Here is a 16,691-nt window from a genome sequence, read left to right as displayed (position 1 = left end):
TAAATATTTGCAATATTTAAATTATATTTTAAATTTGCAATAAATGTATTATATTATGATTATGATATAATGTTATTTTCTACTATTTAATAAGTGTTTAAAAATATATTTCAACTGAATTTAAAAATAAAGATGAATAAATTATATTAAAAATATAAGATTTTAAGACAAATTAATATACAAATGAAAATAATAAAAAAATAATTTAAAATAGTAGAGAAATTTATTTTTTTGAACGAGATGTTAAATTAAATTATATAATTAAATTTGATTTGATATTAAAATTAAGAAATATACTAGTATTTTAGGTTGTGCTTTACACATAAATAAATCTTTTTTATACAGTAAAGTTTATAATTGATATTTTTTCTAAATATGTAAATTATATGATAATTAAAATATGTAATAAATAAATATTTTTAACACATAAATTGTATTTTATATTTTGATAAATAATTTATTTATGTTGTGATATATTTGTAGTGATTATGATAAAATACTAGTATTTACATATATAACTAGATAGTACTTGCGTGAATTATAAAGATGTAAATTTGTTGTATATATATGAAAATATGTTGACCGTTTTTTTAATTTTTGTTGTTAAAAACAACATAAAATTAATTAAAAGCTATACAATAAATAAATTAATTGACTTATCTCTTCAGTAAAACAAAATTTCCTTTTAAATCATTTATTCATTTACAAAAAAAAGGCTTGTACAATTTTTTTAATTGATTATAAAAATCGAATATAGTTACGAAATAATACTTTTATATTATACTTAGAGACTATAATATTAATTATTTTTTATTAAGATTTACTTTTTTATCTTATAAACATTTTTATATATTATATTATAAGACTAAAAAATAAACAAATAAGGAAGATTAAAAAGTTACATGAATTTAGAAGAAAGTATGATTGATTAAATATGTGTTTATAATGTTTAACACATCATACTACAAAAGGAAAAACTTTTTTGAAGTAAACTTATTAGTTTAAAATAATGGTACAACTTAGTTATAATAACTTTGAAAAAATCGAGAACATGAAACCCTTAAGGAAATTAAACCAACTAAGAGGTATGCAAATTCACCGAATTCAAAAGTTCCAAACTGAGCCAATTTACACTAAAAAATATGAACAAATTTTTCCTATTCAAAATTATTTTGCCTTAGACTAAATATATATAACATTCTATTATTGTAGATATATTGTATATACACAAAAACAAAATTAAAGGCATAAAAAGTATAAAAAAACATAATTTTATTTGGTTAATCATATATGTTACATCATATTTTTTTTGTTTATACAATTACAAAAATGTAGAGATTATTTTTTTCCGCAATGGACTGCTGGATTTTATTTCGCAAAAAAATAATATTAAAACCAACTCTTTGAGGAGTAAACAACAACATTGATACAAATGAAAACATCAATTTAATAAGATAAAATAAATAACAATAGAGATATATATGGAAAGAATGGGTTGCTCACATTTTTTCTTCTTCATGTATTCAGTGATTCAAACATATTTTATGAAGTAGAAATAACATAAACCTGTGAATATTAAGAGCGAAGAAGATATATATATATATATATATATATATATATATAAAGAAGGATTACACAAACTAGTATAGAAAAAAAATAATATTTGGAAGCATCTTTTATTATGGAGAAGAAAGGGCGTTCAGATTTTTGAAGAATATGGAAGAAAAGGGTTATTTGAAATATTGTGCCTAGTTCAGTTTTTAAATCTTTTGATAAACATACTTAAAATTTGAAAATATATATAAATTAAAAATCACATAAAATTATATGATATTTTTTTATATTAAAGTTTTAGCTTGGTAAAATTGAAGTTTTCTTTATATTTAGTATTTTTAAAAATTATCCTTTCAATGGATTGATATCAATTGATTAACGATTAATACCCTTATTTTTTGTGTTTTGTGTAAAATATGTTTGAAGTTGATGTAAAATTTGAAAATTATTAATTTTTTTCTTATAAAATTTTTCATATCAACTTCATTTTTGAACAAAAAATGAATATATTTATTATGGTCTTAAGTGATAAATGATATTTTTTATTACAAATAAATTAAATGATTTATTATGGTTAAAACTCTCAAAATAAATTTAATTTTTTTAGCTAAAATCCTCAAAAATTACAAATTTTTGTTACTTCCGATGTGATTTTTTCATACTTCCTAGTGAGATTAGGGGGAAAGACCAAATAACATGAATATGCTTAGGAACGTAAAATAATAAAATAATTGAATTTATTAGTTACTTGAGAAAATTCTATTTAACATAAATATTATTGAGGATCATAAAAAATATATTTTATTTTTATAGAGATTAAATTAATACAATTTTTTTATGAAAATAAAAATAATATTTTTCAAATTTTATAAAAACCCAAAATATATATATTTTATCCTTATTTTCATAATTTTTTTATATCTGATATGGCTATTTTAAAAATTAAAATTTATAATCAAAATAAACAACACATAATAATTAATAAATTAATGTATAAATTCAAATACTCAAAACTCACCTTTTAATAAATAGTATGACTAATTGATACAATTTATTAAATAAATAAAAATAAAATAGAAAATGTTCAAAATTTCCATTTTTATTATACCAAAGGTAACTAAGAAAAGAAAGATAAATATATAAAATATAATAAATAATATTTTTTCTTAAGTGATGATATATTCGAGTTTTGATTGGTCTATAAAATAAATAGTGTTAAAAAAATATGTATTTTATGTGTGCTTACATATCAACCAATATTAATAACCACTTCAAGACTATTTTATATTAATACTATGTTTAGAAAAAAAAATTGTGATAAAGAAATAAAAATATTATTAAGTAGCGGTTTGAAAGAAACGCAAAGTGTGCACCGTTGGACTTGGAGGCTCCTAAATTAGCGCTTTCGTGGGAGGGGAAGACACACGCACTTCAAACACACGACAAAATAAAAATAAAAACTTTCCCACTTTGCTTCTTCGTCTTCTTCAACGACAAAATAAAGTGGGGTTTCGCCTTCTTCTCCAAAATATGAGGAAGAAGCTAGATACTCGTTTCCCTGCGGTAAGGTTTCTCTTTCCCTTTGCTTTTGTTTTCTTTTTTCATGTACAAAATATTGTTCCTTGTTGTTTTGCATTCTATTCATTGTGAGTTGTTTATGTTTTTTTTTTTTGTGTCATTGGGTTTGTTGTTTTTTGTTTTCCTTGTGTAAATTGATGTTTCTGGATAACATGGGAGATGGGTTTCTCTTGGTTTTGGAATGTCTGTTAGTTATGCTTTAATGTGCAAACGTGCTTTGTATTAACATGTGAGGCTTTGGAATTGTTGCGATAATTTTTTTTCTATGAATTGTTGACTTTGTTAATGAATTAGATGTTAAAGTTAATGTTTTACGGGTCAATATTGTTTTGAAGAACCATGCCCATAGGATGTTGTTAATTTGGATAAAATAAGTTTTCTTTCTGAAAGAGAAAGAAGGATGGGGAGCCTGATGTTGAATTTTAATGTAGTGCAACATATTTATTCAGAAAGGAAACAAATGTTTTGACGTTGTGATTGGTGCATATCTTAAATCTTTTTTTATCATGTGTATGTCTTAACTTGGAGATTTTGTTGGTATAATTTCATTTTTCGTTTTTATGTCTATGTAGTTTGGAAATAGTTGTTGTCCTGTAAAGCATCCGCATGCTTTGGTTTGGCTGTGGAATATCAATTACCGATTTTGAAATGTAAAACATTATCTGTGGTTTGCCACTGCTTTAGGTCATGCTTTGTGTATTGTAAGCTAGGACAGCAAGTTGTGTGTAGTACTGTGGTATGGTGTGATATATTCCCCTTCTAACGTTTTCTAAATTTGGTATTTTGTATTGTTTTAAAAAATTCCCTGAATTTGGTCCCTCTCAAACAATGTTTTGCGGTGTAGGTTGGTCGCTACCTATCCTGTAGATATATTTTAGAAATGATGCTTTAGATAGATGTAAAGTTAAGCAAATTTATTTGTATGCCAAAGGGTTTGCAAAATTGCCTCCAATTTTGGATTTTATTCTTTGACCTTCTGAGAAGGGATTGCTTATTCCTTTGTTAAAACTCCTGCTTCCAAGTATTTCCATACTATAATTCTGGAGGATAGCATATCACACGTGCTCAAACAGAATAATACAACAACAACAAAAACTCTTTTCCCACTAGGTGGGGGTGGAATATATGGACCAAACAATGCCACGATGTCCTATTATAAATCATGTCCATAGGCTAATCATTTAAATATAAATACAGTTTTTGTTGGTCTCTCTATCTCTAACTATGGGACTTCCCATCATCTGTTGTACTTTCTTTATTCAAATTTTATAGTTTTTCTCCACACATACCTAAACCTTGTTCATGTGGGAAATAGGCACAAGGGTCTTCTGTTGCCCACCTTGTATTCTTGCACTTTTGGCCCCATTGTACATGTATTTGATTGCTTGAATATAGACAATATACCTTTTTGTCTCCACAGCCTTGCGCAATACACATATCTTTTATACTTTTATTTGTAAGAGGAGAGTGACTAGTGGAATTTGAGCATAGATTACTTCTGGTGGAGTAGGACAAACACTCAGTTTTTTCCTTTTAACTATTAGTTGAAAATTTATTTCTTTCTTCATTAATTGCAGTGAAATTTCCTTAATTGTATCAAATTTGAATCCTCTTCTATCCAACATGATTTAGTTTTAGACATTTTAGTAATGATTGTGTAATCTTATTGAATTGATTATTGGCAGGCTAGGATTAAGAAAATTATGCAAGCTGACGAGGATGTAGGGAAGATTGCAATGGCTGTGCCTCTTCTAGTCTGTAAGTAGTCTTTCTCTTCCATGCATATTCTACGGTGTTTTCTTCTTCTCTAGAAAATGGATTTTATTTTTTATTTTTTTATTGTGCATTTGGGAGTTTCAATGAATTATCTCTGATTTATGATTATTTGTGTTTATGTATTGCAGCTAAAGCACTAGAGCTATTTCTGCAAGATTTGTGTGATCAAACATATGAGATAACTTTGAGGAGGGGGGCAAAGACTATGAATGCTTTTCATTTGTAAGTGAAGTTTCTATTATTTTCTTGGTTCAAATTTGTGTCTATGTCAAGTCTGTTCAAGGTGGTTACAAGGCTGCAGGTTTCTTTCTTTTGGAGGACGGTTATTACTTTGTACTTATAAGAACATCAGATCTGCAATTCTAATGATAATGTGCTCAGTCTCAAAAAATTTCCCTATTGTGCCTTTTATTTATCACATGCACAAACATGATTAGACATGTAAATGAGATCTGCAGGAGAAAATGTTGGGATGGTCTTGCTTTTGGAACATGTGCTGTTTGTTTCACTTTCCAGTTTCTAAAATGTCTGAGTTACTAGCATCCTTGCCTTTGCAGAAAACAGTGTGTGCAGACTTTTAATGTCTTTGATTTTCTGAAAGATATTGTCAGCAAGGTTCCTGATTTAGGCTCTTCTGTTGCAACCGGTGATGACCATGCTGTCACTAAGAGGAGGTTTGTGCTCTGGTTAATAATACTCTTTTTACTTGGAACAAGTTTTCTTTATGCTGAACTTTGTTTACTTTATATTAGGAAAGTTGCCGGAGATGATGATAATGACAGCGACGAGGAACTCAAGAGAAATAAGAAGGTAATTTATCAACTTTATTCAATTACTTCATCAGTGGTTAGCTTAAATTTTTATTGTGTGATTAAACCTTTTGCTGAGTAATTATCTCTTGTTCATGCACACTGTGAACCTTTTGCTGGATACAAAAAAATTTACTTCAGTCAATAGGGAAACTCACTAGTGGCTTGTGAATGCAAGTAGTCTAAATGTCTAATAGTCTGTGAGGCTAGGCCCCACTTCAACTTAAAGCTTACCACTCAAAGGACCAAAACTGTCTGGTTTTCTGAAAGCTTTTGCTGAAAACTATAGAATTGGCACTAAAGAACCTGGCAGCTGTTTAATATTAAATATTATCTGAATTATGGAACTTTTTTTTTTCATGATTTGCACAGCCAGAGCCTGGACATAGCAGTGGCAGAGGAAGGGGTAGGGGTCGTGGCCGTGGAATCAGAACTGTAGATCAAGAGATGGGTTCACATGCCAAGTGTGAAGATGATTCTCATGTATTGAAGCAGAATGACAACCATCAAAGCAATGAAAGCATGGAAAATGCATCGGAACCTGCAGAAGTTAAGCAGAGTTTTCCAGTAAGCAAACCGACCGAAGTGTGCATTCGAAATTTTGACTTAAATTTGGACCCAGATGAGGATATGGATTCATTAGACACACCAACTTCTGTCCCAGCTAGTTCATCTGCAAAATCAGTGTCAGAAGAGAAGCATGAGGAATACCCTGGATGGCCCTTGTCTGATATGGAAAAAATGACCATTGATCCCATTCAACTAGCTAACATAAATGGAAGGATTGATGAAGATGAAGAGGATTATGATGAAGAAATGTAGATGAACCTGTGTTGGTTTATTCATTACTTCTCATATAGGTCCGTCATTAGAATGTTCTTGTGGGGAATTAGAGTAGATTTTATAGGAGCAGTGTTAGATAGATACTTACTCCTTAGTAGTTTAGGAAGATTAGGAGGGATAGGGCATTGAATACTCTCCTTATAACCCTTGTTTTAGGTTAAAAGTGGAGATATAGATTGTTCCAATTAGAAATAGCCATTTGCCAGTATAGTTAATTATGACTTATGAGAAATTTTAATCTCATGTAGGTATTGCTTATGGTAGGCACTACCTTCAGATTTTGGGTGTGTTATGGCTCAAAATTTTACGGGGATGCCTATCTTAATCACACTTGTATCTAGCGGAACTAACTCACTGCTCCGGCAACATGATTTGCATGCAACCTTTTGAATTTTTGTTATAGTGAACTTATTGCACGATGAGACAAGAGGAAAATAATAAGACGTTAGACGGATAGAAATAAATAGGAAATAAAATAAAAAAGATGTGTTATTTAGATGAATAAAAATAGAAAGGGAATAAGTGTAGAAATTCATTATTTATGTTTGTTTTGGACAAATGAAAGAGAAAATACAAACAAATGAATTGTTTGAAAAAAAATTATACGTTTTTTTAAAATTATTTCCATTATTTTTCTAACATAAAATTATTATTATTTTATTATATAATATACTTATTTGATTTTTAATATATAAGCACCACTAATACTAATAGCTGCTCTGTAAAACCAATCTTGCCTCAAATTAGTTTGTTTAAACTTATAAAAATTAAAATAAATTTTTTTAAATAAGCACTTATTTAGTAAACAAATAATGTTGATCAAAATAAGCAAAAAATTGTTTTTTAAGTTTAAATACAATTCAGACAAACACACTAAAAAAATATTTATTTTATTCAACAAATAAATTTAAACAATCTCATCAAACAACATCACTTGACTTAAAAGCTAGTGTTATCGAATTGGGCTAATTAGTACACATCTCAGACAATTATAAAGAATAATTTGAATAATTAACTAGTCAATATTGTGGAACTTGTGCCTACCATGAGGTGAACGTTATCTAAGGTGGAACATAAAGAATGTTCTTATGGTTTTGAATCTACTTGGAATACTACTAAGAAAGACGTGAAACTAAAATTCCAAAGTACAGTTAACTTGGTCCTAGTTCTAGATCCACATGATGAAGTTTATAGTTAACATGGATAAGTAATAGGAAACAGAGAAGAGTCGGAGTCAATCTCAATGTTTGGAATAACTATAATTTCTTATTAAAACACACGGATCTAAATGTTATGTTCTTAACATGTATACTTATATACTTGCTCCCTTCACCAACCACACAGGGAAATAAGGGGCAAAGCTTTGACATGGGATATGCAGTTTTCGGAAAAGACAGTATAGTCTCAAATTAAGTCGGAAACACTAAGATAGGAAATTCACAATAGTCTTAATTAAATTCAAAGACGAGCTTAATTGTTTCACAAACAAATTAACACAGTGTGGACACTGCCACACGTACTTTCTATAAATCAAGATACAGAACAAATGAGGAGAAAGTTTGAGAGTTTGCCATATAACTAGGTAATAAGTTACTAGAGTTCGGATGGAAGATAAAATCTAGACCACAAGTGTTTGTTGAAAAAGTTAAATTGAGAGAGAAGAAACAGAAGTATTGGGAAAACCCCATTGAAGCCCACTGCATAAGAAACCCACTTGGAAGTGTGATCAAATATCTAGAGATAAACATAGAGCAAAAGAGATAATAAGTAACGCACGCCCAAAAGTCAAGCTCGGATGCAGTGATTTGACAAATTTGCGATCGTTTTTTGCGAGTCTTGATGAAGTGAAATTTGACGAGAAAGATAGTAGAGATGCAGAAGAAGTGAACAATGCGACTGCATTTGTTAAGATGAAGACAGTAAACCACGCATTGTTCTTGTTGTCAGCAAGAACAGTAAGAGCAGTTGGAAATGCTACCGTAGCAACAAGTGCTGCCACAAGCATGCCATAATCGGCTATTCCTTTGGCTGCATCTTTAATTTCTTCAGATAACTTCTTGTGTTCTTCTTGAAATGCATCCTTTGGTTTCTTGCGGCCCTTGTTGTTTCTCATTGTGCTTAATTTATCATCAACATACGACTTCACTAACTATTTATCAATCAAGAGTATATGTAAATGATGGTATCCAAATATATATTTGCGCATGCATTGGTTGGCATAAATTAATGTCAATGCATAACTATAACCTAATTAATCTTTTCACTTTTTTAAAGCAAAATATTATTGATAAAGCTTAAACAGTGCCTTGGTTAATCTTTTAATTACAAATTTTTTTTAAAGAAATCTTTTAATGCATGACAACTTAATAACTATTACATTGGATCGAGTAACTACAAAAACACTTCTTAAAGTTTCTTGGAATTACACACAATATTCCTCATTTTTTTCCGCTTAAACTAAACCTCTAATTGTTTGAAAAACATTACACTCACACCCCTTACACATTATATTAATCTTTTTTAATTGTTTGCAAAACATTACATTGGATGGATAAGGGAGCTGCTGTAATGATAAAAAAAGTTGGAGATTTATTGTAATTTCAATTTACTCTTATAATAATCCAAAGATGCGGCCTACAGTACTAGCTTACTAGCTGGGTTCTAAATTACTTGAGGCAAAGGACAAAGTATGTTGAAATTTATATCTTGATCAGATCAGGGTTTCTTTCAAAATTTGATATAGATAATTTGAATCAAGTAGTGCTTTTTAGTCTCTTTTCATTATATATGCTATATTAATTCCCATTATCTGTTAATTAGAAAAGCTAGCTACGTATAATTGCTAAAATAAACAATTATGTCATTCACGTTAATTACTCATAAAAAACTACTGTAAAAATTAATTTTAAATAAGAAATCAATCAGAAATTGGACCTGTTGGGTTTTAAAGGATGATATCACAATTTTTTTTAAAAAGAACCTAGGGATCGTAATATAAGTATTACTACAGTTCTCTACTGATAATTAAATGTTATTGAATTATATATGGTCAATTAAACCGAAAGACGTTGGAATTGAAAACCTATAGCTTATATATGATAAGCTCAATTGGTTCATGAATTCAGATTGCATGTTTAGTTTTACACTCACCAAACATGTTGCTTTCTATGGTCATAAAAAAACAGTCGTTGAATATCCTTGGAAGTCATTTTGTCAAGCACATTCTCAGAGGACAAAACTTGCACCATTTTGTTGTCGCCATACAAAGCAGCCAAGTGAACTGTAAGCCTCTCTTGTGAGTTTGGTATGAGCAGGTCTTCTGGGTTCATAAGCTTAACCAACCCTTCCTCACAAGTAATGCTCCCTCCATATACTGCTACATTAAGAGCTGTGTCTCTTCTACTATCATTTAACGGAATGCGTACCATATCAGGATATTTATCAAAAATCGTTTGTGCTTCGCTCCACTCACCCCATAATATATGTTTGCCCAGATCATCTTTTAAAGAACCCGCAATCCTTTCAAACTTCACATTATTACATCTAATTCCTTTATATAACCTTAACCATATATTATTTGCAAAAAAAAAAACCCTTTTCTTGATTACCAATTTACCATAAATATTAATGTGTAGAAATTCTTCATATTGAAACTGTCTCAATTTTGAATTCCTATTAATTTCATAGTTTGTAAGTCTCTGTTTTTTCAAGACACCCTAATTGAAATCTAGCTGAGAAACTGGAGATCACGGATATGTTTGGCCCAACTTTTCTTTCTACTTACAAGTTATTTTTAGTTTTAAGCTAAAATTTAGAACTGAAAATAAAAGATAAAAGCTGTTCGTGGTTTTTATTTTTTCAGCTTAAAAGTTCTTTTTAAATTAAAAGCTGCTTTATAAAAAATTAAAAGTTTTAATTTTATTTAAAAGTAGTTATCTCTTCCAAAAAAAAAATAGACTTATAAAAAAATATTGTACTAATCATATAATATAAATCAATTTTTTTATCGTCAAAATTGTTTCAACTTCAAAATATTCAAAATCCAAACTAAACAAACTCTGAGTGTTGTGTCAATGCAATATAACTTACTCCGGAAGTGATTTCATTCTCCACTATATGTTCATCTAATTGCGGTGAGGTTGAGGCAGCAGCTGAAGTAGCAACTAGAGTTATGTCATCAAATGTCGAAGTTTCAGATGACCACAAAATTCAGATTATAATATCATCATCAATTCACATTCCTAGTCAAAGCCATGAACAAAACTCCAGTTACCACTTCAGCTGTTGCTGCCTCGGCCACACCGCAACATGAAAGCAGAAGTGTGCCATGACGAAAATAATAAAATTGTTGAGCCCACATGCAAATAACGTGTACTGATTTTTTGAGGGGGGGAAAAGCAACTGCAGTAGACACAAGGATCGGAAAACAATCTTCTTCTCTACCCAAAATTGTTACCTTACTTTTTTTTCTTTTTGTTTTGTCATCTTCTTTATTTTAATATTTCCTATATCTTTTGCATTATTTATTCTTTTGACTTATTTTTATCCATTTTTTTAGGAGTATTTGAAATGTTACTTTGGATTAGTTGTAAAGCTAATTAAGCAAATTGCTTTGTTTGATTCTTCTGGATGTCATTCTTTTTCACCTTCCGAGAAGCTAGAATGGGTCCTTTATTCCTTTGTTAAAACTACTGCTTCCAAGTATTCCATACTATAATCCTGGACGATAAAAATTATAAAGCCACAATGTCTTATTATAAATCATGCCATAACACTAATCATTCAAGTATAATTAATAAAGTTTTTCTTGGTCTCTCCCTATCTCTAACTAATGCGACTACCCTGCATTTGATCCTCATGCACTTCCTGTATTCGGATTCCATAGCTTTTCTCCACACATACGTGGGAAATAGACACTAAGTTCTTCTGTGACCCACCTCGTGTTCTTACATTAGCCTTGACCCCATTGTACATATCTCTGATTGCTCGAATACAGACAATATATATACCCTTATGTCTCAACAGGATCACAGCCTTGCGAATACATAACAGGTTATATAAAAAGTACGTATAATAATCCCAAATTCAAACAGAACCTTGGTTAATTATTTCACAAACAAATTATACAGTGTGGACACGCCACCTTCTATATAGGACGTAAAGATATGAAAGTCTTTGCGAGTAGGTTACTGAACTTGGGCATACGTTAGTATCTTTACCATAAGAAGTCGAAACGGTTCAATTGAAAGAAAAGAAACAGAAGTATTGGGAAAACCCCCATTGAAGCCAAAGAAACCCACTTGGAACTGTGATCAAATATCAGAAAGTAGGCTGCAGTAAAAGCTACAACCATAGCAGCAAAGGAGATAAAAATTAACACAGGCCCAAAAGTCAAGCTGGGTTGTAGTGATATCACAAACTCGCTTTCTGCAAATCTTGATGAAGTGAAATTTGACAAGAATGAGAGTATAGACGCATACAGAAGAAGTGAATAATGCGACTGCATTTGTTAATATGAAGACAGTGAACCATGCATTAGTCTTTTCACCTGAAACAGTGAGAGCAGCGGCAAATGCTACGGTAGCAACAAGTGCTGCCAGGAGCATGCCAGACTCAGCTATTCCTTTGGCTGCATCTTTAATTTCTTCAGATAACTTCTTGTGTTCATCATAAAATACATCAATTGGTATCTTGCCCATGTTGTTTCTCATTGTCCTTAACTCACGAGGAACATCCATCTATACTTTCATTTATCAATCAAAAGTAGTATATGTCAATGATGGTATCTGATCGGTTTAATGGTATCCTTGCCTTTGCAGAAAACAGTGCGTGCAGACTTTTAATATCTTTGATTTTCTAAAAGATATTGTCAGCAGGGTTTCTGATTTAGGTGGTTCTGTTGCAACTGCTGATGACCATACTGGCCATAAGAGGAGGTTTGTGCTCTGATTGGTACTCATGTTACTTGGAACATGTTTTCTGTGTGGTGAATTTTGTTTATTTTATATTAGAAAAGATGATGATAATGACAACCACGAGGATCCCAAGAGAAATAACAAGGTAATATCTCAATTACTTCTAAGTAGTTAGCTTAAATTTTTCTTGTGTGATTAAACCTTCTGCTGAGTAATTATCTCTTGTCACTGTGAACCTTTTTTCTGGTTACAAAAGAATTTACCTCAGTCATTCGGGAAATTCACAAGTTGCTTCACTGACTTGCGAATGCAAGTACATTTAATAGTCTCGTAAACCCTACTATACAAAGAACCAAAACTATCTGGTTTTCTTAAAACTTTAGGTGAAAACTGTTGTTGTAATTGAGCAAACTTTTCACTATAGAATCAGCACTAGCACATAATGTGGAACTTCAAGACAATCTAAAGAACCTGGCAGCAGCTTGATGTTAAATATTATCTGAATAATGAAATGTTTTTTTTTTTCACGATTTGCACAGAACCTGGACATTACAGTGGCAGAGGAAGTGGTATGAATGTCAGAAGAGAAGCACGAGAAATACCCTGAACCGTCCTTGTCTGATATGGAAAAAATGAACATTGATCCCATGCAACTAGCTAATTAACTTAAATGGAAGGATTGATGAAGATGAAGAAATGTAGATGAACCTGTTTTGGTTTAGAAAGTTCTAATTGAGAATTAGAGTAGAATTTTTAGGAGTAGTATTAGACAAATCCTTAGTGGTTAGGAAGATTAGGAGGGATGGGACATTGAAAACTTTAGTCCTAACAACCTTTGTTTTAGGATAAAAGTGGAGATATAGATTGTTCCAATTAGAAGTAGCCATGGTATTGTTGTTTGAGAAATTTTAATCTCATACAGGTGTTGCCTATGGTAGGCACTACATTCAGATCCTTAAATTACCAATTTTGGTTTTGTTTGGGTTATTAGCTTTGATTGTGGCGTTGTGGATGTAAATCTGTTGCATGACGTTTCCTCTCGTGTACAATTTGCGAGCAAATCATGGGAGCAAACTCACTGATCCTACCGCATGACTTGCAATTGAACCTTTTTTGTTATCTTGAACTTGACGAGAAATCAGATAAATGGAAAAGAAATCAGAGGGATAGAAATAAAACTTTAATGGCTATGAGTATAAAAAAGTTTTAGCATCTTATAAATTATTATTCAATGGTAAATTATCGTTTTAAAAGTTAATAAATTTATTCTTTTCTAGATTGAAATGATCACAAAATAAGATGAAATGTATTATTTAGATGAATAGAAATAAAAAAAAAAAGAAAAACGTAAATTTTTATTTGTTTGAATAAATAAATAGAAAACAAAAATATGGTCATTATTGCAAAAATGTTCATACAAACAAAGAAATCAAATTTAATTTAAAAAACATGAGCTTTTTATTTCATTATTTTTCAAAATAAAAATATTTTGTTATAAAAAAAGTTATTTGATTTTAAAAAAATTTAAACGTAAGTAAAAGAACACTGCTATTTGTCGCTCCATTTCACGTCTCTTGGTGAGAAATATGGTTTGATTAGGACTCGTTAGTTATAATTTCAGTTCTCATTTTCAAACACATTCAATCAAGAATTTTTTTAATTACTTTATTTCTCTTCATTTTAATTTTATATTTATTATAGTTTAATTTGTTTTCTATAGTAATTCTTTTCAACTCTAGTAAGATTAAGTCTCGTGAGAGATATGTTATATATAATTTGCTCCATGCATCATCAACCACATGGAAGGAAGGGGAAAAGCTTTGACATGGGTTATGCAGTATAGTCTCAAATCAAGACAGGAACAATAAGAAACGTAATATTTCATGAGATAGAAAATATAGAATAATCTCAAATTTGAACACAAGCTTGATTGAATCACAAACAAATAATACAGTGACTTAAAGTTACGCCAATGTGTGTAACTCTGTAATAAGTTACACAAGTACTCTCACCAACATAGGAAGTATTAAACGAGTAAATATTAAACTAGTAAAACTACGATCGGTGTAAACTTCGGACAAACGATAATATCTAGACCACAAGAAGTCGTCCAAAAAGTTAACTTGAAAGAGAATAAACAGAAGGATTGGGAAAACGGCCATTGAAGCCACTAAATAAGCAACCCACTTGGATTTGTGATCAAATATCAAAAAGGAGGCTGCAGTGAAGGACACAATCATAGCAAAAACGGAGATGAAAAGTAAGGCACGCCCAAAAGTCAAGCTGGGATGTTGTGATATCACAAATTCACTTTGTGCGAATCTTGATGAAGTGAAATTTGACAAGAATGAAAGTATAGACGCAGAAGAAGTGAATAATGCGACTGCATTTGCCTATATGAAGACAACAAACCAAGCATTGGTCTTATCACCTGGAACATTACTCAGAGCAGCCGCAAATGCTACGGTAGCAACAAGTGCTGCCACGAGCATGCCAGATTCGGCTATTCCTTTGGCTGCATCTTTTATTTCTTCGGATAACTTCTTGTGTTCTTCATAAAATACATCAATTGGTCTCTTGCCCATGTTGTTTCTCATTCTTCTTAGTTCACCAGGAACACGCCACTCCACCAACTATTTACAAATCAAGAGTATATATATGTAAACGATGGTATCCAAATGCATAACTTAATTCATCTTTCAATTATCACTAATGCATAACTTAATTCATCTTTCAATTATCACTTAATAACCAGAGCATATATATGTAAATGATGATATTTAATTGTACAAATTCACTTGTATAATTTTTAATAAAAAATTTCTATATATTTATATATTGGCTGCTTAAGTATATATTATGCTAAAGACAATGGATAATAAGTTTTTAAAAAATATTACAATAATCAACAAATAATACATACAATGATTTCTATTTTTCATTAAAAGTTGTACTTTTAAAGACTTAAAATAGTCTTGTTAACAAAAGCCTAAAATTTGTGGAATTTTTAATTTTTAAAATAAGATTGCTAGAACTGATGGATGCCATGCATGCCAGAGAATAAAGAATGGTTGAAAAAGAAAAACTAAGCAAATTAATTGACCTTGAACCATTCGAGCTCTCTTTGCATTTGAATGCTTGCTCTGAAACTGGACAATTCTTCGAATTCAACTGGAAGATGCGCAGCCAAGTGTAGAATGTTGTTACCTTCATTGTCCACTTCCACTGCTCGTACTATATGCTCTTCCAATCCCCATAGCATACTTATAAATATTCTTTTTTGTCGAAATAGCACAACCAAGTGCAGTAGGTTCCGTCCATTTTTGGGGTCCTTTATTGTCACTAATTCACAATTCTTGTCAATAAGGATCTTCACAGCCTCAGCATTTCCTGATTTTATTGCATCAAACAGCACTAGCGGAGGACGAGTTATCAAGTCCATTATCGTATTGTGTTCCAATTGGTTAACTTGAGTCCATAATTTTTTAAGTAGCTGACCAGCTTTTGATTCCTTGTTGTCCCCCATGTCTAGCAAGAGGTATATATACGTGATTGGTTCAACCAATGTTTAACATGAAATGAAACAAACAAAAGTTAAATTAAAATTTTAATGTTATATATATGAAGCAACATTTTTTTATCTCTATTTATAAAATTTTATATTTTAATCCGTATATGAAAAAAATTGTAAGATATTTTTACTCATATGACTCGTGTTGACAAACATCAATTAATTTGTGTTATTAGAATAACTCAACAAACATCTAATACCATTATTATACTGGATATTGATAATTAAGGACTTATTCTTAATTTTTTATATAAAAAATATATAATTTTCTAAAGTAAGAATCAAAATGAAAATTATGTCAAATAAAATCTAAATTATAGCTTAGCGCGCACACACACAAAAAAGGATATTTTCAACTTGTGAAAGCTTACCTAAACGTTTTGGAGGCTTTTGCGCCAACATATGCAATGCTGTAAGGTGCTCTTTATTTCTTGCAATGACCAGAGTAGTTGGATGCTTTTCAAATAATTGCATTCCCAAATCTGTTGTATGCACAAATTAAATAGTACAAGGCAAGGTAAAACTCCAACTAAATTGAAAAACCACGTACGAGTTTCATATATATCTCCTTTTATATATATGAAATCAATGAGAATTTAGTTAGGACCTGTTTGATTTTAAAGGATGATATGACAGTCTTTCAGA

At 30.4% G+C, this 16,691-nt stretch overlaps 2 protein-coding genes across 2 annotated transcripts; one reads left to right on the top strand and one right to left on the bottom strand.

Moving 5' to 3' along the window:
- Positions 1-2,848: 2,848 nt before the first annotated feature.
- LOC100779786 (class 2 transcription repressor NC2 alpha 5) lies at positions 2,849-6,926 on the top strand. Its single transcript, XM_006595723.4, has 6 exons — positions 2,849-3,117; positions 4,818-4,890; positions 5,037-5,130; positions 5,466-5,582; positions 5,661-5,718; positions 6,090-6,926. Exons 1-6 carry the CDS (start codon positions 3,085-3,087, stop codon positions 6,537-6,539), a joined length of 825 nt encoding a protein of 274 aa, XP_006595786.1. The 5' UTR covers positions 2,849-3,084; the 3' UTR covers positions 6,540-6,926.
- Positions 6,927-14,405: 7,479 nt separating this feature from the next.
- Positions 14,406-15,976, bottom strand: LOC102660976 (uncharacterized). Its single transcript, XM_014766650.2, has 2 exons — positions 15,579-15,976; positions 14,406-15,108 (listed from the first exon to the last, which is right to left on the bottom strand). The coding sequence occupies exons 1-2, from the start codon at positions 15,915-15,917 to the stop codon at positions 14,869-14,871; spliced, it is 579 nt and encodes a 192-aa protein (XP_014622136.2). The 5' UTR covers positions 15,918-15,976; the 3' UTR covers positions 14,406-14,868.
- Between the last annotated feature and the right edge of the window lie 715 nt (positions 15,977-16,691).

The sequence above is a fragment of the Glycine max genome, chromosome 14 (assembly GCF_000004515.6).
Source record: "Glycine max cultivar Williams 82 chromosome 14, Glycine_max_v4.0, whole genome shotgun sequence".
Classification (NCBI taxonomy): domain Eukaryota; kingdom Viridiplantae; phylum Streptophyta; class Magnoliopsida; order Fabales; family Fabaceae; genus Glycine; species Glycine max.
The sequence above is the reverse complement of the archived record's forward strand: the minus strand, read 5'-3'. Positions and strand labels throughout refer to the sequence as shown.